Source organism: Pecten maximus, chromosome 3 (assembly GCF_902652985.1).
Source record: "Pecten maximus chromosome 3, xPecMax1.1, whole genome shotgun sequence".
Classification (NCBI taxonomy): Eukaryota; Metazoa; Mollusca; class Bivalvia; order Pectinida; family Pectinidae; genus Pecten; species Pecten maximus.
The window spans coordinates 28,623,572-28,645,481 of NC_047017.1; the positions used below are offsets into that span (position 1 = coordinate 28,623,572).

Consider the following 21,910-nt stretch of genomic DNA (forward strand, 5'->3'; position numbering starts at 1 on the left):
TAGGTAATACCCAGGGAGGTATGGGGTTGACATTTACACTTCATTGTTTAATGTACATAGGTGTCCCAGTTTCTTGAATGTTCTGTTATCTTATAACTTGTTAATGATTTTTCCTATATCACTTCGCCATACCATAGTTTTACCGAAGAGAGGCATTATTGGAAGATCTCAAGAGAAATATTACATTCTATACAGCTTTTCTACGAGTTGTCTTAATAAAACGTTTATGAAACTGGTTTAACTTGATTTCTGATGAAGTGAGTGTGGTGTGAACCAAAGGACAGTATGTAATATCAGGGGTGTAAGTCCCTGGTAAAATATCGGTTTGAAGTGGAATATTTATGTTATATCATGTCCAGGAGAGCTGTGTTTGAACATCTGATTTCCTGATGATGCATATTTTTGATACTACCATGTGTAGTAGACTATTGTCATATTGTGATAATGAAATTGCATTAAAAAATGAGAATACAACAAATTGTATTTACTTGTTTTCCTTTCATTTCCTAGCTGTCAGTCTAACCTGTAATAGTATATAAAGTCAAGACTATATCAGATCGGATTATGAGTAAACATCTTCCGCCATTATACCACAGCTCCACATCCAAGTTCTAAAAAACGTTTCAGTTGCACAGTGACGGTCGGCCCGGTACTCTTGACATGATCACAGTGGCGATCGGCCCGGTACCCTGATATGATCAAAGTGATAGTCGGCCCGGTACCCTGACATGATCACAGTGATGGTCGGCCCGATACCGTGACATGATCAGTGACGGTCGGCCCGATGCCCTGACATGATCAAAGTGACGAACGACCCGGTACCCTGACATGATCACAGTGATGATCGGCCAGGTACCCTGACATGATCACAAGTGATGGTCGGCCCGGTACCCTGACAAGATCACAGTCATGATCGGCCAGGTACCTTGACATGATCACAGTGATGGTCGGCCCGATACCCTCATATGATCACAGTGATGGTCGGCCCGATACCCGTGACATGATCACAGTGATGGTCGGCCCGATACCCTGACATGATCACAGTGATGGTCGGCTCGATACCCTGACATGATCACAGTAATGGTCGGCCCGATACCCTGACATGATCATAGTGATGGTCGGCCCGATACCCTGACATGATCACAGTGTTGGTCGGCCCGATACCCTGACATGATCACAGTGATGGTCGGCCTGATACCCTGACATGATCACAGTGATGGTCGGCCCGATACCCTGACATGATCACAGTGATGGTCGGCCAGGTACCCTGACAAGATCACACTGATGGTCAGCCCGTTACCCTGACATGATCACAGTGATGGTCGGCCCGGTACCCTGACATGATCACAGTGATGGTCGGCCCGGTACCCTGACATGATCACAGTGATGGTCGGCCCGATACCCTGACATGATCACAGTGATGGTCGGCCCGGTACCCTGACATGATCACAGTGATGGTCGGCCCGATACCCTGACATGATCACAGTGATGGTCGGCCCGATACCCTGACATGATCACAGTGATCATAGCGACACATTGTCTAATAAATGATATGAATGCCTGGATTTATATACAAATATTGATAAATGCAAATGGATGCGAATTAATCTTCACAAGATGAAATTATACGCCCGATTAGATTTCGGTGTTCACCGGTTTGGGCAAAATGTCATTTATAGACCGCATTTGACGACTTCGAAAATGATGATGATAATAAAAATGATTAAAAAAAACCCGCAAAAACTGCCGGTGTAAAGGATGTGTCATGAACCCATGGAAACATTTATTTTATTGAAGGGTTTGTAGGGGTATATCCGTGTGAGCCCCACTGACTTTATTTGGAGTCTACGTGTCACTCCGGAGTATATGTGAGATTGTTTGATGGCAAACCTGCTTAGAATAACAGCAGCAAACGTTCGGAATATACATTGTACACGCTATCTTATGTTCTCTTATAATGATACGTTAAACAAATTTGATTTAAACATATTTTTATTGTTAAATATAACAACAGGAATAGGACACAAGTTATCGCAACTTAAAAACGCCTTCCAATAATCATTATGTACATAATATGAATTTACAACATAATGCAGTATATGAAATTTGGATATGATGTAAGAAAAGAGAGAGATGGGGGACAAAATGAAAAGTTGATATGTTAATGCTAGTTAATTGAGAGAGAGAGAGAGAGAGAGAGAGAGAGAGAGAGAGAGAGAGAGAGATTAAAATCGATTACTGGATTTAATAAAATTTTGAACATATTGAAAAATATAGCCGTTTTGTTCATCAGATAATTTATGAGAGAATAACATTGAGCGTCACATTACAATAGCGGGAGAGATTATCAAATAAAGTTTCACGCTCTCTTCTGTACAATATACAATCAAAAAAATAATGATATATGTGTTCACACTCATTACCACATGAACAGGTTGGATCATTTATTATATTTACTCTGTACAGAACATAGTTTAAGCTACTACAAACATGTCTTAACCTGTGTGTAAAACATTTAATTTTCTATTTCCAGTTAGATAATAAATAGGTAATACATCACGATTGTTTTCTATTTTGGATTTAAAACTACTAATGGATGGCTGTTTTCTGACATCAATAGGTAGATTATTCCATAACCTAACAGAAGATGGGATAAAGGATTCATAAGAAGTAGACAATCGAAAATTTGGAACGGTATAGTTTTCCTTATTTCTAACATTATACGAATTACGTTTACCTACTCTTGGAGGAAGAAAATTGCTAAAATAGGAAGGAGTTAAATCATTGTGGAGTTTATACATCATTGAAAGTTTACGGAACTTTCTTCTTTCAGATGAAGGTTGGAGCTGGGATTCCTTATATAGAGATTGTTTGCTAGAGAAAGATGGCATGCCGGTAATGATTCTTGCTGCCTCAAGTTGAACTTGTTCTAGTTTATTTACATCTGCCAGAGAACAACCATCCCATACCTCACAAGCATATTCCAATACAGGCAACACAAATACTCTATAAATTCGTAATTAAGTTTTTCTACTCAACAAAAATTTGAATTTCCTTAATACCGATACCTTTTTCATACATGTTTTTATAATTTCTGCTATGTGCAGGGACCACTTTGCATCCGAACTGAGAATCACACCTAAGTGTCTATGGTTACCAACTAATTTCAAAGTTTCTTCTCCAAAAGTAAGGTTCAAGGGTGGAATATTTTTTGAATTTGTTATTAGCAATACATCAGTTTTTTGTGGGTTAAATTTAGTGAGCCAGTCTTGAGACCATTTATTGAGTTTTTGCAAATCATTATTAAGAGATCTTTGAATCTCTAAAAGAGATGATGAAGAATACATTAACGAAGTGTCATCAGGAAATAAACGAGATATACTATTCATATTATCAACAATATCATTTACATTTTATATATATTAAAAACAAAAGGGGTCCCAAAACGCTTCCCTGTGGTACGCCAGCAGTCGTATAACCTGTATTGGAGTACACATTTTTAACTAAAACTTGTTGCTGACGATAGGTATAATTTTTTAACCAAACTAGAAGATCATCCCTAATACCATATGCTTCTAATTTAATTAACAAACCCTTGTGCCATACACGGTCAAACGCTTTGGAGATGTCGCAAAAGATAAGACATGCGTAAACAAATGTAACTGATGAAGCAATGGATTTAATGTAGACTTGCCACACATGCAGCCCCTAAGTTTCTAATACTAGATTATCTCCCCCTAGTTTGAATCCTATAATCAGACATACCCCAGACACCAAAATCATAAAGGTCAATGTTATCTATAATTTCAATATTCTAGAGTCAGGAGGCCAGTCTAGGTATAATGTAACTCCTCCCATAAAAACATCTGTTTCGGTTCATTTTCACTCTTTTGTGGATGACTAACCAGTTTTATATAACTACCTAATTCATACCAAAGGCGATTGCTTCTGGTTAGTATCAACAGAAAAAATCTTAGCCCCTACTCCTATATTCCGTTGATAGAGAAGGAGTAGGGCATACTAGTTTTTCTATTAATACTAACCAGAAGCAATCACATGTGTTGATACTTACGAGCCTATTCAATATCTGTACAATCCTTCAAACGAGGACAAACTTAACGTTACTTTTACTACTGACTATCATATATATATACTAGTATCAACAAGGCTTAACGTTCGTCTCAACTGTAGTGTTAACAAAACTCAAAGACAAAAGCCGGGTTTTCATAAGGAACAGATTTTCACAGGAGAACACATTATCTCTATACATTGTACATCGCTATATGTTATATGCTGAATTAGGACCTTTTTCTTTCATATTAACAGTCATAAAGTTATTTTCTAGCTTTCCCCAATCCATTACCGTTTATAGGTATTCATTCATTCATCTATTTTTTTTAATTGAGAAGAGAGTGCGATACGGTTTTAGAAATCTGACGGAGTAATTCATCGAAAGATAATCACAAGTAAATGATGTTTAATGTAGTAATGTTTATGGCAAGCCAAGTTGTCATTTATTCGTGGAGCAATTTTGATACAGTATTATTTAACAAATCATATAAGATGTCTTATATAATTTGGTTAATTCCTAGTTCAACGTTGCTCCGAGAATAAATGACAACTCGGCTTGCCATACATTTAACTGTTTCTACTATTCATGATTAAATCTAGCTTGACACATCACATGTCTCATATTTGCCCGCAGCATGGCTGCGCAAATCCACACTGCTAGCGATATATACAACATGTCAACCTCTTTTCACACTGAATAAAATGATAATATATTATGAATATGACGATTTTAATCTGTATCAGACCATTGTATGCATTTTCTCTCGGCTCCGTCATCGAGCGGAGGAGGGTTCCTTATCTCGAATTCAAATCTTTTGTCAAGTTTTGGTGACCGAAATTGCTATCCACTTTCTTACTGAGTTCTTGGCTATCTTAACAATTTCACACCAATATTAGTTTTTATCTCTACCGAACGTGCACGTCTTGGTAAAACAATATGGTATACAGGACTATTCTGTCAGAGACGTGTGTTCTAGTTCTTTATATCATTGAACATATGTTTACGTAAGAGAAAACCATACACAGGTATCATCAGTCAGTATTTATACGCTGAGGATTTGGTGGTTTTTTTCTGAAAGTGTTATTATTCTATAACTTTATATAATTTTGGCTATGCGATGGCGTTCTCGTTGGAGCTATGGATGAATTTTGCTATCGAGGTGTGATTTAAGATACAATAATAACCCAGGTGTTGATTAAAACTACCTATCTGGTCAGGACAGAAAAGCTCAAATACTAGTTAAGGATAAACAATCTGAAAACTTTATCTTACAAACAGTCCATGAAGAATTGTATAGAATGACTGGTGTAAACACTAATAGTATTAACTGGGTTATTTTAATGAAACAAAAATGTTCCTGTTTTTTTAAACCAGGGTGATTGATGTAAAAATTGACTTCTTTTAACGAATTTTGATCAAGCGAAGCAAAGTCTTCTTTATATGACTAATTCATCTCCGAAATGTGAGGTATTCAGATTTCTTGAATCAATACCATAGAAATTCGAGAAATTTATTCACAAAGTTACGTATGGCATCTTCTTAATTTTACTAAAGTTGCTTTGCTAATATCATTTCTCATATTTGTATGTCCATGTTACCGTGTCTAATGACGTACATTTGTATCTATATTAAAATATATCATTGACATCGGTCATTGATTTAAAATTAACTATTAAGTAAACAGAATTATAAGGTAATATACAATTTATGCAAATTTGTATAGTTCGCAGGTAAACTATAGTTATTGTATCTACTAATGTATAGTTCGCTGATAAACTATAGTTATTGTATCTACTAATGTATAGTTCGCTGGTAAACTATAATTATTGTATCTACTATGTATAGTAAGTTCGCTGATCAACTATAATTATAGTATCTACTAATGTATAGTTCGCTTGATAAACTATAATTATTGTATCTACTTATGTATAGTTCGCTGATAAACTATAATTATTGTATCTACTAATGTAAAGTTCGCTGATAAACTATAATTATTGTATCTACTTATGTATAGTTCGCTGATAAACTATAATTATTGTATCTACTAATATTTCAATTTCTACTCAAGTTGGACTCGATGAAACTACCAAACTTAATCTTTTTCATTTGCTCATGAATTTGACTAGATTAACACTGATCAGTGCGTATGAATACATGGTTAAAATCCTTCCGCGGAACTATTTCACTTTTTCTACATTGTTGTTACAGTATAAACATGGATTAATTATGAAAATTATCAAATTTATAATGTATTTTTGTATTTTATGAAAGACCAGATATGCTAGATACTTTTTTTTGGACAAAATAATGCTGTTTTTAATCCTAAAATTGCGGACTATTTTACTCGACCGCACAATCCGGAACTCCTCGGGCTTTTCCACATTTAGACTTGCACAAGCTACAAGATATTAAAATAGACCGACTTTTTTATTCGAAAAAAAAAACAATTGAAATATAAGGATTGAATCTAGATTTGGTCGATTTCATGGGGTCATGAATTGAGTTGCTCTTGAGACAAATTAAACATGAACTGCTTCGCAGTTCATTAAATTTGTCTCAAGAGCAACTCAATTCATGACCCCATGAAATCGACCAAATCAAGATTCAATCCTTAAATGTATAGTTCGCTGGTAAACTATAATTATTGTATCTACTAATGTATAGTTCGCTGGTAAACTATAATTATTGTATCTACTAATGTATAGTTCGCTGGTTAACTATAATTATTGTATCTACTAATGTATAGTTCGCTGATAAACTATAATTATTGTATCTACAAATGTATAGTTCTCTTGTAAACTATAATTATTGTATCAACTAATGCATAGTTCTCTTGTAAACTATAATTATTGTATCTACTTATGTATAGTAAGTTCCCTGGTAAACTACAATTATTGTATCTATATACAAAACGTAATATTTTTACGGATGCCTAATTTGAATTTCGTCCTAGAGTCAGAACTGTGGACGCTATTTTTTGCTTTAAAATTAATTTTGCAAAAAAACTTTTTCAGAAAAAGAGATTATATTTCTGTGTTATTGATTTCCGTAAGGCATTTGTTTATGTTATTATTCCTGTGGAACAAATTACCAAAGATGGACATCATAGGTTAATTGCTAAAGACAGTAATGTCCCTTTATTCATTAGTAAAGTCCTGTGTATTAAGTAACGGCAGATGCTCAGATTATTCCACAACCAATATCGGATTGAGGCCAAGCGAAATATTGTCCTCTTACTTTTTCTTTATTTGTTAATGATTTTGAAAAATAGTGCCTTCAGTTACGACTTTGGATAGCTTAGCTAAATCTTCTTTTGCATGCAGAGATGATTTAGGTTTGATTTCTGAAACAATCGAAGGTCTACAAAATCATTTAGGTAAGTTGATGAATACTCCCAAAATGGAAACTAGTTGTGAATACGGATAAAACCAAAATAGTTGTTTTTAGAATTGGACGGCGAATAAAATAAGTACTGGAGCTATAATGACAGTAATTTTGAGATCGTAGACAATTTTTGTTATCTTGATGCCCTATTTAGATTTAATAAAAATTTTACCCATATGGTTAAGCATGTAGCTGATCATGGTCGTAAACCACTTTTCGCTCTATGATCCAAATATCAACGCGTTCAATTAAATATTAAGACATTGTTAGACCTTTTAAATACATTTATGGAAGCTTTTTTAAAGTTATGCTTGTAGAATATAAGGGAGGTCAAATTGCACAGTAATAAAAAAGATCCAATTGGAATTATGCAAAAAAAAAAAAAAAAAAAAAAATGAAGTCAAGAAATCTGCCTTTAATGGTATAGTTTATATTGTATAAGGTCCATTGCCATTGGCAAATGAACACATTTTTAGAATGATAACATATTGCAAAATGGAAATCAAATTAATTAAATCTATATATATATACAAATGTATATACAAAATGTACAATTAGTACTGTATGTCCTGACTATTAGTAATGTACTGTATGTCCTGACTATTAGTAATGATTTGCTGATGAGTTTAAAAGTTCAAACCACAGACAAACCTTCGGTTGAATCATATACCATGTGTCCATATTGTTTTAATTGTGATATCACTACTTTTCATTCATAATTCTTAAAAATAAATGTGATTAACTGGAAATTGTCCAACAGGTTATGACTATACAAGCCTTATCTCGAGATACACATAGTTTTAAGTAATAGTATGATAATTTAAAGATTAGAGATAGCTTAGAACATATTGATATGATTATACAAAACTGAAATATTCGGCTAGTAATAAACTTAATGTGATTTTTACGGATCTTTACGACAGTAACCTCATAGTGTCAGAATTTCGGTGATATAATGTGGTCTTAGGAAGTCTAACATACCGGTCGGTGAGGTATAATATTACAACTAGTCGGAGCTGTAAAAGGTTATGATGTTCTGATCCTACCTGGGCACTGTGATACGCCCCCGGCCTTTCGTCATGTTACGAATTGTGCAGCACGTGGAAGGAACTTTGAGAACAGGAAGTCACGGTACCAAGGGTATTTAAAGGCCAGAGCCCGATCTTTTCGTCACATCAAGTTGACGTCCAACAGGTAAGTACTTACATCTGAGCGGGAGTCTAGCTAGTATAGTATAGATTTATTTTATAATACATAGAAAAATATTTTCATATCTTTGATATTTGCACTACATTTTGTCTTGACATCTTTCCTTTATTTTCTTTTTTCTCCCCCCCCCCCTTTTTTTTTCTTTTTTAACCATGTAACCAGTAGAAAACAATTTTCATAAGTTTCTTAATTGATATTCACCAGTTCAACTTTTTTGTCTATACGGCTTACTTTATAACACTCCATCAGAGTTGGTAGATAATTACACGTGTCGGAATATAATGGCAGCCGAACATTCAGTATTAATATAAAAAGTCAAACTCGATCATTCCTTTTGTGGATTATCGCAAAGTAACTGTTTCCATCAAAAATATTTTAATGGGTAAGTTCTTAGTCTAGACCTCTGCAAGACAGTGTGATTTGATTTAAGCTTAAAGAAGTGGTTGTTTTGAGAATAAACGTTGTTCATTTTGTGTATTACAGTCACCATGAAGTCGTACTCTGCCGCTCTCATCGCTATATGCCTCTGTCTCGGCGTGTCATGCGCAATGGGAGCCGGATACGGTTCCGGATATAACAGCTACGACAACTATGGAAGCATTGGAGGCGGATATTCCATGGGGTACGGAAAAGGATACAGTGGTTACGGGAGTGGATACGGACACGGTTATGGAAAAGGTCACGGGAAGGGATACGTCTCCACCGAGACTATTATCAGTCAACCTTACGCCCAGCAAATCGCTCTGCCACCACCACCACCAGTCCAGGATAATGATGGACTTTTTGGACTCGGTGGAGGATCCGGACTTCTGTGTAAGTGTTTGCAAAGCTAAAAATAAAGGTTTATAAAGGTTCATAATAGACTATAATTGATACGGCTCACCATTAGTGCACATATTCTAATTTTGTGTTTTGTGTTATTCCAATTATCATAATCCCGAATTATACTTTTGAACCCTAAAATTACCAACAAATACTTGAAGGAAAAATAATTGCGTGGCGTTGATTTATTTTCACAATTCGGTATTTACTGTATTACTAAATTCATGATTAAATGTATCATTAATGTGTATTCTGTACAATCCTTCTATATTGTTTCCCTTCGTTTTCAGTGCTCGGTCTGCCCCTTCTCCTTCTCCTGAGGAACTCCAACTCCGGTTAAACTCCTGACGTTAACACTCATTACTGTAGAAGCAACTCTGTGATGTAAGTATATTTAGACCTTTGCTTTATTTAGTGATACTACTAATGTCTCGCGATGTTAAGTTCCTGATACATTGTCAGTTTAATATGGATCTTTGCATCCTGTGACATATAACATGTCCTATAATGACTGGCCATAGCATTGGAATTCTGTCACGGTTTACTTCAGAAAGTAGCTTGTTACAATTATCTTATGAACAAAAATACAAATTTGTCACTTATGGATGTTTTAAGTTCGATAGAAAATATTATGGAACAGTGCCTGTTAGATTAGACTTGCTTTCTGCGTCAAATTCCTTAATTTTGTAAACATGTATACCCTAATTACTTTGTATTTCTTATGGCTATAACAATGTGCTTAATTGTATTATTTCTTCTCGTTTCAGACATCGCGCAATATTGGCAGTTAGCACTTCGTCTGTGTGTAATTTATTTGTATACTTATGTGGTTTTTATTTGATGATTAAATATGTAAATCTTAGTTATGTTGTTACATCTTGTTTTATTTTCAATCTACATTGTGTTGATTTAAGGACGTAAGTGAATATTGGAGTAATGTCTTAGACATATAATCAACATGACTGTCACATTGTCTTATAGACAAATAACCAACAGGACTGTCACGTTGTCTTAGACATATAATCAACATGACTGTCACATTGTGTTAGACATATAACCAACAGGACTGTCACGTTGTCTTAGACATATAATATACAGGACTGTCACATTGTCTTAGACATATAATATACAGGACTGTCACATTGTCTTAGGCATATAATCAACAAGACTGTCAAATTGTCTTAGACATATAATCAACAGGACTGTCACATTGTCTTAGATATATAATCAACAGGACTGTCACATTGTCTTAGACATATAATATACAGGACTGTCACATTGTCTTAGGCATATAATCAACAAGACTGTCAAATTGTCTTAGACATATAATCAACAGGACTGTCACATTGTCTTAGACATATAATCAACAGGATTGTCACATTGTCTTAGACATATAATCAACAATACTGTCACATTGTCTTAGACATATAATCAACAAGACTGTCAAATTGTCTTAGACATATAATCAACATGACTGTCACATTGTCTTAGACATATAATCAACAGGACTGTCACATTGTCTTAGACATATAATCAACAAGACTGTCACATTGTGTTATAGACATATACTCAACAGGACTGTCACATTGTCTTAGACATATAATCAACAGGACGGTCACATTGTCTTATAGACATATAATCAACAGGACTGTCACATTGTGTTAGACATATAATCAACAGGACTGTCACATTGTGTTATAGACATAATCAACAGGATTGTCACATTGTCTTAGACATATAATCAACAGGATTGTCACATTGTCTTAGACATATAATCAACAGGATTGTCACATTGTCTTATAGACATATAATCAACAGGACTGTCACATTGTCTTATAGACATATAATCAACATGACTGTCACATTGTCTTATAGACATATAATCAACAAGACTGTCACATTGTCTTAGACATATAATATACAGGACTGTCACATTGTCTTAGACATATAATCAACAGGATTGTCACATTGTCTTAGACATATAATATACAGGACTGTCACATTGTCTTAGACATATACTCAACAGGACTGTCACATTATCTTATAGACATATAATCAACAGGACTGTCACATTGTCTTATAGACATATAATCAACATGACTGTCACACTGTGTTAGACATATAATCAACAGGACTGTCACATTGTCTTAGACATATAATCAACAGGACCGTCACATTGTCTTAGATATATAATCAACAGGACTGTCACGTTGTCTTAGACATATAATATACAGGACTGTCACATTGTCTTAGGCATATAATCAACAAGACTGTCAAATTGTCTTAGACATATAATCAACAGGACTGTCACATTGTCTTAGACATATAATCAACAGGATTGTCACATTGTCTTAGACATATAATCAACAGGACTGTCACATTGTCTTAGACATATAATCAACAAGGCTGTCAAATTGTCTTAGACATATAATCAACAGGACTGTCACATTGTCTTAGACATATAATCAACAGGACTGTCACATTGTGTTATAGACATATACTCAACAGGACTGTCACAGTGTCTTAGACATATAATCAACAGGATTGTCACATTGTCTTAGACATATAATCAACAGGACGGTCACATTGTCTTATAGACATATAATCAACAGGACTGTCACATTGTGTTAGACATATAATCAACAGGACTGTCACATTGTGTTATAGACATAATCAACAAGATTGTCACATTGTCTTAGACATATAATCAACAGGATTGTCACATTGTCTTATAGAGATATAATCAACAGGACTGTCACATTGTCTTAGACATATAATCAACAGGATTGTCACATTGTCTTATAGACATATAATCAACAGGACTGTCACATTGTCTTAGACATATAATCAACAATACTGTCACATTGTCTTAGACATATAATCAACAAGACTGTCAAATTGTCTTAGACATATAATCAACATGACTGTCACATTGTCTTAGACATATAATCAACAGGACTGTCACATTGTCTTAGACATATAATCAACAAGACTGTCACATTGTGTTATAGACATATACTCAACATGACTGTCACATTGTCTTAGACATATAATCAACAGGACGGTCACATTGTCTTATAGACATATAATCAACAGGACTGTCACATTGTGTTAGACATATAATCAACAGGACTGTCACATTGTGTTATAGACATAATCAACAGGATTGTCACATTGTCTTAGACATATAATCAACAGGATTGTCACATTGTCTTAGACATATAATCAACAGGATTGTCACATTGTCTTATAGACATATAATCAACAGGACTGTCACATTGTCTTATAGACATATAATCAACATGACTGTCACATTGTCTTATAGACATATAATCAACATGACTGTCACACTGTGTTAGACATATAATCAACAGGACTGTCACATTGTCTTAGACATATAATCAACAGGACCGTCACATTGTCTTAGATATATAATCAACAGGACTGTCACGTTGTCTTAGACATATAATATACAGGACTGTCACATTGTCTTAGGCATATAATCAACAAGACTGTCAAATTGTCTTAGACATATAATCAACAGGACTGTCACATTGTCTTAGACATATAATCAACAGGATTGTCACATTGTCTTAGACATATAATCAACATGACTGTCACATTGTCTTAGACATATAATCAACAAGACTGTCAAATTGTCTTAGACATATAATCAACAGGACTGTCACATTGTCTTAGACATATAATCAACAGGACTGTCACATTGTGTTATAGAAATATACTCAACAGGACTGTCACAGTGTCTTAGACATATAATCAACAGGATTGTCACATTGTCTTAGACATATAATCAACAGGACGGTCACATTGTCTTATAGACATATAATCAACAGGACTGTCACATTGTGTTAGACATATAATCAACAGGACTGTCACATTGTGTTATAGACATAATCAACAGGATTGTCACATTGTCTTAGACATATAATCAACAGGATTGTCACATTGTCTTATAGAGATATAATCAACAGGACTGTCACATTGTCTTAGACATATAATCAACAGGATTGTCACATTGTCTTATAGACATATAATCAACAGGACTGTCACATTGTCTTAGACATATAATCAACAGGATTGTCACATTGTCTTAGACATATAATCAACAGGATTGTCACATTGTCTTATAGACATATAATCAACAGGACTGTCACATTGTCTTATAGACATATAATCAACATGACTGTCACATTGTCTTATAGACATATAATCAACAAGACTGTCACATTGTCTTAGACATATAATATACAGGACTGTCACATTGTCTTAGACATATAATCAACAGGATTGTCACATTGTCTTAGACATATAATATACAGGACTGTTACATTGTCTTAGACATATACTCAACAGGACTGTCACATTATCTTATAGACATATAATCAACAGGACTGTCACATTGTCTTATAGACATATAATCAACATGACTGTCACACTGTGTTAGACATATAATCAACAGGACTGTCACATTGTCTTAGACATATAATCAATAGGACCGTCACATTGTCTTAGATATATAATCAATAGGACTGTCACATTGTTTTAGACATATAATCAACAGGACCGTCACATTGTGTTAGACATATAATCAACAGGACCGTCACATTGTCTTATAAACATATACTCAACAGGACTATCACATTATCTTATAGACATATCATCAACAAGTTATATAAAGAGTTTCCAAAGTTTAGGCCTTTATCATTACTGACAAGACTTGAAGGAGCAAACAGCCGTATAACGGTCTTTAAATCATTTTCTCGCCCATGTTTCTTACTCTGTTTTTAAGGTGCTAATACTTTGTTTGTCTTGTACAATCCTTAAAACCAACAACAGACAGTAGTGTCATATTGCATTGGAAGTAGTTACATTTTCCCTTTAATTGTGATTGGAACAGTATCACTGAAGTATTGAGTAAGTATATAACACAGATTTCGGTTTGATTGACAGAGTAACACAGTACATCATTACAATTGTTCTGTATATCGATTAAGAATGATATTTTTCCCGGCGTCGATATTTCCCTCATATCTAAGCTCTCTGTTTATACGATATGTTTATTCCATGCATTATGGTTCTTTACATATTAATGAAGCTTAAATGAACCAATTAAAAATTCCATGACTGATATACATCGAGAAGTTTAACACAGTTAATTCCTTAACAGCATTAATCACCAATTTATTCTATTGCTGGTCTTGTCTCTGTGTAAATAATATCTTTATACTGATTCTCTTTGCCATCATTATTCAATATTACACCAGTATGTTACGATGGTCGACAAGAGCCTGGCAAAACGAAATGAAAAAACTGTAGCACTTTTTTTCATGGTACATTTTTTTCACATCTTTTTGTACCATTGTATGGTACAGAAAGATGTGAAAGCGGAGTTGAAATGAGTCAGTCGCTTTTGTATCTTTTTGTACAAAAAAGCGGCCGAAAACAGCCATGGTACAGAAACATATGAAACGGCCAGACATAAGGGTTACTGAGTTTGACAAATGACTCCCAGATAAAGCTGTCATCACATAGCCTGCCAATTAGTATCCGAAATGTCTAGCTACTGGATGATCCAATCGTCATGTATATTGATGTTGGGCTTGCAAAATGATCAGTTGTCTATTTTAACTTTTAAATTACTTTTCATTTTAAAAACAACGTCTTTAATAATTTTTCCAGTGACGAATTATTTGTACTTACATTGTCAATGTATCCAGTCTGCCTCAACTTCTCGAGTAAAAGAAACTAAAGACACCTATGGGGTCCGTTTTGGGGAAATGGGACCATCAATTTTATTACGTAATAAAAACTTCTCGAGTAAAAGACACCGATGGGTTTCGTTATTACGCTTTTAGCAGTGAAACATCGAAAAGTAATCATTCTATAAAAGTGATATTTAATCAAAACCCTGCATACAAACGACAATGGAAAAAGTTAAAAGATGATCCGGTATATTTTGCTATGAAAATGTAATAAACAGCATATCTAACAGCATCTTCAATAATACCAAATATGTTTCACTCATGTGACTAATATTTTGATACTTTTCACGAATGCGCAAATATCGAAATATTAGCCCCACTCGTAAAATATAGTTGGTTTTACTGAAGACATCGAGGAATATATATATTTTGTAAGACTATTAGAGAAATGCTGTAATATTTTTTCAATCGTTCAATTGTTTATCTCTAAAATAGAAATGACGACATTATACAAGTTTAATTCAATAATTTTTAGCCCCTAAGGTACACCCCAATACTTACACTAAAGTTTCGACTCGATTTGTGTCCTCAGAAGTGATTAATAAACTTTGTAGCTTGTTGTGACGGTGTTATCAAACCTTTGCTATTCGGGGTCAGCCCTGATCATGGTGTTGGATAACGACATTCCGATGTTCTGATGGTACAGTTTTTTCACATCTTTTTGTACCACGGATGGTACAAAAAGATATGAAAAAACTGTAACATTTTTTTTCTTGGTACACTTTTTTCATATCTTTTTGTACCAAAAAATGGTACAAAAAGAAATAAAAAAGTGTAACGCGGTACAAAACCTTTCACATCATTTTGCCGGCTGATACCGGCTATTGGTACATAAACATGTGAATATAAGCTGTGTTTTTTCCTAAGTAGTTTATAATCTTTCTGTAACACATATAGTACAAAATGATTTGAATTTTCACATCTTTTTGTATCATGGTACACTTTTCTATGGTACAAAAAGATATGAAAAAACTGTACCATTGAAAAAAGTGTTACAGCTTTTTTCATTTAATTTTGCCAGGCTCTTGTCGGCCATCGTAGTATGTTTATGAGAGTCAGAAAAAAAAATTGCCACTATTTCAATAGAAATGTGCAAATGGGCACTGTCCATCGTATTCCGTCTGTTGTCGTGCGCCTTTGAAATCATATGGGTCATTTCACTATGCACTGTCTAATGTTTTGATAATGCATGCTTAGTAATGGTATAACCTCTTCACGGTACGATTAAATCATTTGATATTAAACATAACATGACTATTGTCGTTACAGTGTCCATTTAATATCTGAGTTTTCACCTGTCCGCCTAAAAGATTTATAAACTTGTCCGGAGTTCTGAGAACATTATAGTACCGGAAGTAATTGTTGGTCCTCATGAAGAATACAATCTGCACGCATCTCAACTCTCATTATGTAAATAACAGCGTATCACTATCATGATTTGTTGAAGTATTCTTCTTAAACAATTTGAAATGCTCAAGTATACTCACTTTTTTCGTCCGATAAATAATTTCTTTCATAAAGAAATAAAACGACAAATACTACCATTTCTCTTCTGTCGACGATCTCTACTTTGGTCCACCGATTCCCCGATGAATGCCGTTACCCTGCTGGTAGACTCGAGTCCCCGAGCAATCCCGTTAACCTGTATGCTACGTTTACAATTTAACGAATGATGGCGCCTGGTTAGAAAAGTGATTCATTTTCTTTTTAAATGATTTATTATGCACTAATCGCGACGATGATTTAACTGTAATATAAAGGTGTAATGAAAATGCCCTGTCCGCGCCGGAATTCGAACTAGCAACCTTTCCCTCTCAAGCCAAGCATCTTACTACTAGGCTGACAAATAATTCTCGGTAGAATGAGCTATTAAGGTGATCTATACTCTTCACTTTTACACTACTGTATCCTTCACAAAGTCTGCGCCCATAAGACAACCACAACCCAGATTATTTAGCTCCCAGGAAGCCTCTCAATTTCCTGTAACTTTTATTGAGAACAGCACCAAACCTGTAATGGAAGGGAGACTTACAACAAAGTAATCCTACAGAAGAGTCAGCATCTACAACACATTATTGCTGACAAGACAAACATTCAATCACAATGATAAATAAGATAATAAATGGAAAATAAAGTCATTACAATGATAAATAATATAATAAATGGAAAATAAATCAATTACAGTAATAAAAAGATAATAAATGGAAATCGAATTAATTACAATGATAGATAAGATAATAAATGGAAAATATAGAAGTAACTTTATCAAATAACATAACAATGTATAACGAAATACACGTTATGCAAATTTAGTACCCAGCATAATAAATTAACACATGTAGGAATAGGTTAGTCTATTGGAGAACAGTTTACAATACTAGTTGTGAGTGTTTCTCGTGAGATCATATAAACAGGGGTTTATATATCACATTATAATTTGAAATATAGCATTAGCATTTTTGAAATATGATTGACTGTTGCCAGACGAAGTATGATGTATTCATAGGTTATTTTGTCACCAATGAGTAGTGTGACTAATTACACAATGTCTCCCGTGTATTGATTTTACACCATAACTGATCTGGTACAGGTAGATTTACAACGGCACTGTAAAACTATATGGGTATATACCATACATTTGCCCACACTTATGACATAATTCTATTTTTTTCCCGGAATGTTATAGACATACGATTAGTTTTGCTATTCTTTATACGGCTTCTCTGTTTTGAGGAATTTCATTAACAATTCCACAATATGTGAAGAGCTAATTGAATTCTCACGAACCTAATATTAATCTGCATAAACCATGGTCACCATTCATTATTATTCATTACTATTAAGAACGAACCTTTTCTCCGGAACAAAATGCTTCTAAGTATACCAATTTCCTTTAGACATGTAATGTAATTTGTAATGACAACGATCTTAAGTTAGACGTCAGGTCATGTCTTTTATCAACATGTATTCTAAATTCTTATGTGTATTGTTTATTTACACCATATATTATTAAAAAAGGCAATGTGGTACGGAAATTTGGTATGTGAACAAATATATATATATATAAGCTACTGATTTTTGTGAAATCAGCATATGGCCATCGTCGGTCTATAGTCAATAGATATCGGTCTGATCCTAAGATGATCGTCATCGTCAAATGAACATATGGACCATCGTCTTGATCCTGAGATAATCTTTGTCAAATCATCATATGGACCATTGTCCGTCTACTTTAAATGAATACCGGTCTCATCCTGAGATGTTTGACTCTCTTTGTTAAACTTTATTTAAAAACACTATGATAGATTAAATCATATCAAGACAAAACTACTTATGATGACCTTGACAAGGCCGTTAGACGATTACATACATCTATCAAGAGATATTCAAAACATTAAGAGTAAATAAAAACAAAAAATATCCAAGTCTAACTATTGTCGCCATAGTAATAAATGATATAGTTATTGGCTGCAGGCAAAACATATACAATGTACCTCTATCTATATCTATATATAATGACGGCAATTAGGGTGGTCCTTACATGTATTTGACGTGATATATATATATATATATATATTAGTCCTTTCAGTTAAAATGCTTTATGACCATTGTTTTGATTTTCTACAGGAACAGTATCTAAGTCTAATTTGTTGACTAAGACAGATAATCATTATCTGTAGGAAGGCGCTCAACTTTACTGTTTCGTTGTGGACTCGATATATAATATTTATTCGTATGCTTCTAAATTTGCGTTCCTTCTCGCATTTTCTCTTAATTTCTTTTTGTTGTCTCTTTCGCAATTTGTGAAATCATTTGTGATATGAACATCAAAAAGTGATTATGATGTTCTTGAACATTTTCGTTTTAATATCCGGAGAATACAGACAGATTAGGATAGTTCGTCTTTCAGCCATGGATTCATATTCCTCATTACAAACGTTTAACAACTCTTAACGATTTAACATAGTATAAAGAACAGGCTGCACATATCGATGTTAGCATTCATTAACTTTGATTTGGGATGGGTACTTGCTGAGATAAGATACAAAATTTAACTCATGAGGTAGAAGTTACATTTGTTTTGCTAATTTGACAACATCCTAAAGGAGGTTTTAAGTATCGTGATCAGATTTAACATTAGCTCATTACTACCGGTGTGTACTTTACTTGATAAGATTAAGTCACCTGTCAGTGCTTAGTGCTTGAACACAGCCCCCGGTCATTCGTCACGTTACCTTACAAACGGCACGTGGAAGGGGTCCGGGAACAGGAAGTCACGAGACAGGAGGACAGGGGCTATATAAGGGCTGGAATCAAACATGAACCTCACACTAAGCTGGTAAGTTCTCATAGCGACACACCGATAGATCAGCATACTAGTCGTGTAACTACTTAATAACAAGTCGTTGGATATTTTAAGCAAAAAATCCAGTAGCAGTTATAAATGTTTAAGCATTAATTTACTTGTTTTGGTGACTTATTTGAAAATATTACATTTAGAATCAATACTGATATATTTTTAAACATATATATTTTCTGAGTTTTTTTTTTTTTTTGTGTATTTCAGTCACCATGAAGTCGTCCTCTGTCGCCCTCATCGCTATATGCCTTTGTCTCGGCGTGTCATGCGCACTAGGAGCCGGATACGGTTCCGATTACACTAGCTATGATACCTATGGAGGTATGGGAGGCGGATACAGCATGGGTTACGGAAGTGGCTACGGAAGTGGATACGGAAGTGGCTACGGAAGTGGATACGGAAGTGGATATGGAAGCGGATACGGCCACTCAAAGGGATACGGAAAGGGATACGTCTCCACCGAGACTATCATTAGACAACCCTACGTACCAATGACTCCCCCATTGCCACCACCAGTCAACAACAATGACGAAGGACTTTTTGGACTCGGTAGTTCTGGACTTCTGTGTAAGTGCTGATTAAATTATTTTAGTAAAATAACACTGTTTATTTAACAGTTTATCTACTTCCGATAGAATCATTGTCAAATCATATACATAATACATTGATTGCCATCGCGTTTACTCGTTTAAGTAGCTTCTATCACTTCTACTATCGAATGTAAGGATTATTGAAGGCTTATTATCACCTTACTAGATACTCCCAAATTTCGGTCTTCTATTCTCTTGGAAGTGCCCGATGAAATTTGTGACAACGGGTTTGGCAAATGACGCTTTCCCTTCATATCACATGTTATTCCCTTTCCCTACAATTCTTTCTATTATTTATATGTTGCCATCGTTTAAACCATTTCTATTAATATTACCAGTTTATTTGTTGCTGTTTATAACGTGTGTTTTCATTCATTTTCACAATTTTGTATTAACTGCATTACTTAATTTATAATTAAAGGTATAATTTATGTCCATTCTGTGCAATCCTTCTATATTGTTTCCCTTTGTTTTCAGTGCTCGGTCTGCCCCTTCTCCTTCTCCTGAGGAACTCCAACTCCGGTTAAACTCCTGACGTTAACACTCATTACTGTAGAAGCAACTCTGTGATGTAAGTATATCAATTTATCAATAATTTGTAAGAATAAAAATCCGTTGTTACTTAAGTTAAAGAGGCTATTTCCTTTCCCCTCGCTAACGTTGTGATATTCTTTACGATCGCTAACCAATGAGTGGTTAAACTTGACTGCGAACAGTCATTTTGTTTTATCTGGTCTTAAGTACAACAGAAAATTCATAAAGTTCTAGTTAACAATTTGATTTGTCTGGCCTTTAATACAGCGAAATAATCCCTATAGTTTTAGCTAGTAGTTTATTTTGTCAGGCTAGGAAAGCATCCATATCGTTTTAGTTAATAATTTTAGTCTGGTCTCTAATGCAACAGAAAAAGTTTGTCTGGTTAGAGATAGATCCATATTGCTTAACTTAATAATTTGTTTTGTCTGGCTATTAGTACTATTGAGCAATCTACATAGTTTCTCTCTGCCATTTAGTATTACAGATTTTATGTCAATAATTTGTTGTGTTGGGCGTTTAGGAACTGCTGATAAATTCACATCGTGAACTAACTAATTTATTTTACCTTGTTTTCTATATAGACGTATAAGTTGTTATCAAGTCTTTCATTTTCATCTTCCGGGACCTTTTGTTAAATTATATACATGATTTTATGAATATACTAAATATGCTAATTGGAATACTTTGTATTCATTACTGTTAAAACTATATTTACTTTTCTTTTCAGATATCGCGCAATACCAGTTACCAGTTCGTCTGTGTGGACATTATTTGTATGTTTGTGTTATTGTTATGTTGATTAAAAACTTAAAGAAAAATGTACTCTTTGATTGGTATTTTTAACTTGGCTACTGAGAAATTACGTCAATGCAAAACGCAAATCAGGTAACATAGATAAAAACCGTCCGGGATATGTCACGTGACAAGACAGAATGACTGGATATAACGTCATTTTGATGATTGTGCCTGTAGTTATACTATCATTTGACAAGAAACAGAGTCTGAATGAGACGTCAGCTTTATAACTGTACCAGTAATTTTACTTTCAAATAAGAAGACAGAATGGCATGAGATGATGTCATGTTGATAATTGTTCCTGTAGTTACACTATAACATGTAAAGACAGAATAACCGGAGGTGACGTCATGTTTAT

The 21,910-nt window shown here is 34.3% G+C and overlaps 2 protein-coding genes across 2 annotated transcripts; both read left to right on the forward strand.

Moving 5' to 3' along the window:
- The first annotated feature begins 9,113 nt into the window (after positions 1-9,113).
- LOC117323827 (neuropeptide-like protein 31) lies at positions 9,114-10,349 on the forward strand. Its single transcript, XM_033879303.1, has 3 exons — positions 9,114-9,478; positions 9,778-9,871; positions 10,255-10,349. Exons 1-2 carry the CDS (start codon positions 9,154-9,156, stop codon positions 9,825-9,827), a joined length of 375 nt encoding a protein of 124 aa, XP_033735194.1. The 5' UTR covers positions 9,114-9,153; the 3' UTR covers positions 9,828-9,871; positions 10,255-10,349.
- A 9,461-nt stretch (positions 10,350-19,810) lies between these two features.
- On the forward strand, positions 19,811-21,579 carry LOC117323826 (keratin-associated protein 21-1-like). The gene is made up of 3 exons (XM_033879302.1): positions 19,811-20,197; positions 20,698-20,791; positions 21,485-21,579. The coding sequence occupies exons 1-2, from the start codon at positions 19,843-19,845 to the stop codon at positions 20,745-20,747; spliced, it is 405 nt and encodes a 134-aa protein (XP_033735193.1). The 5' UTR covers positions 19,811-19,842; the 3' UTR covers positions 20,748-20,791; positions 21,485-21,579.
- The last annotated feature ends 331 nt before the right edge of the window (positions 21,580-21,910 follow it).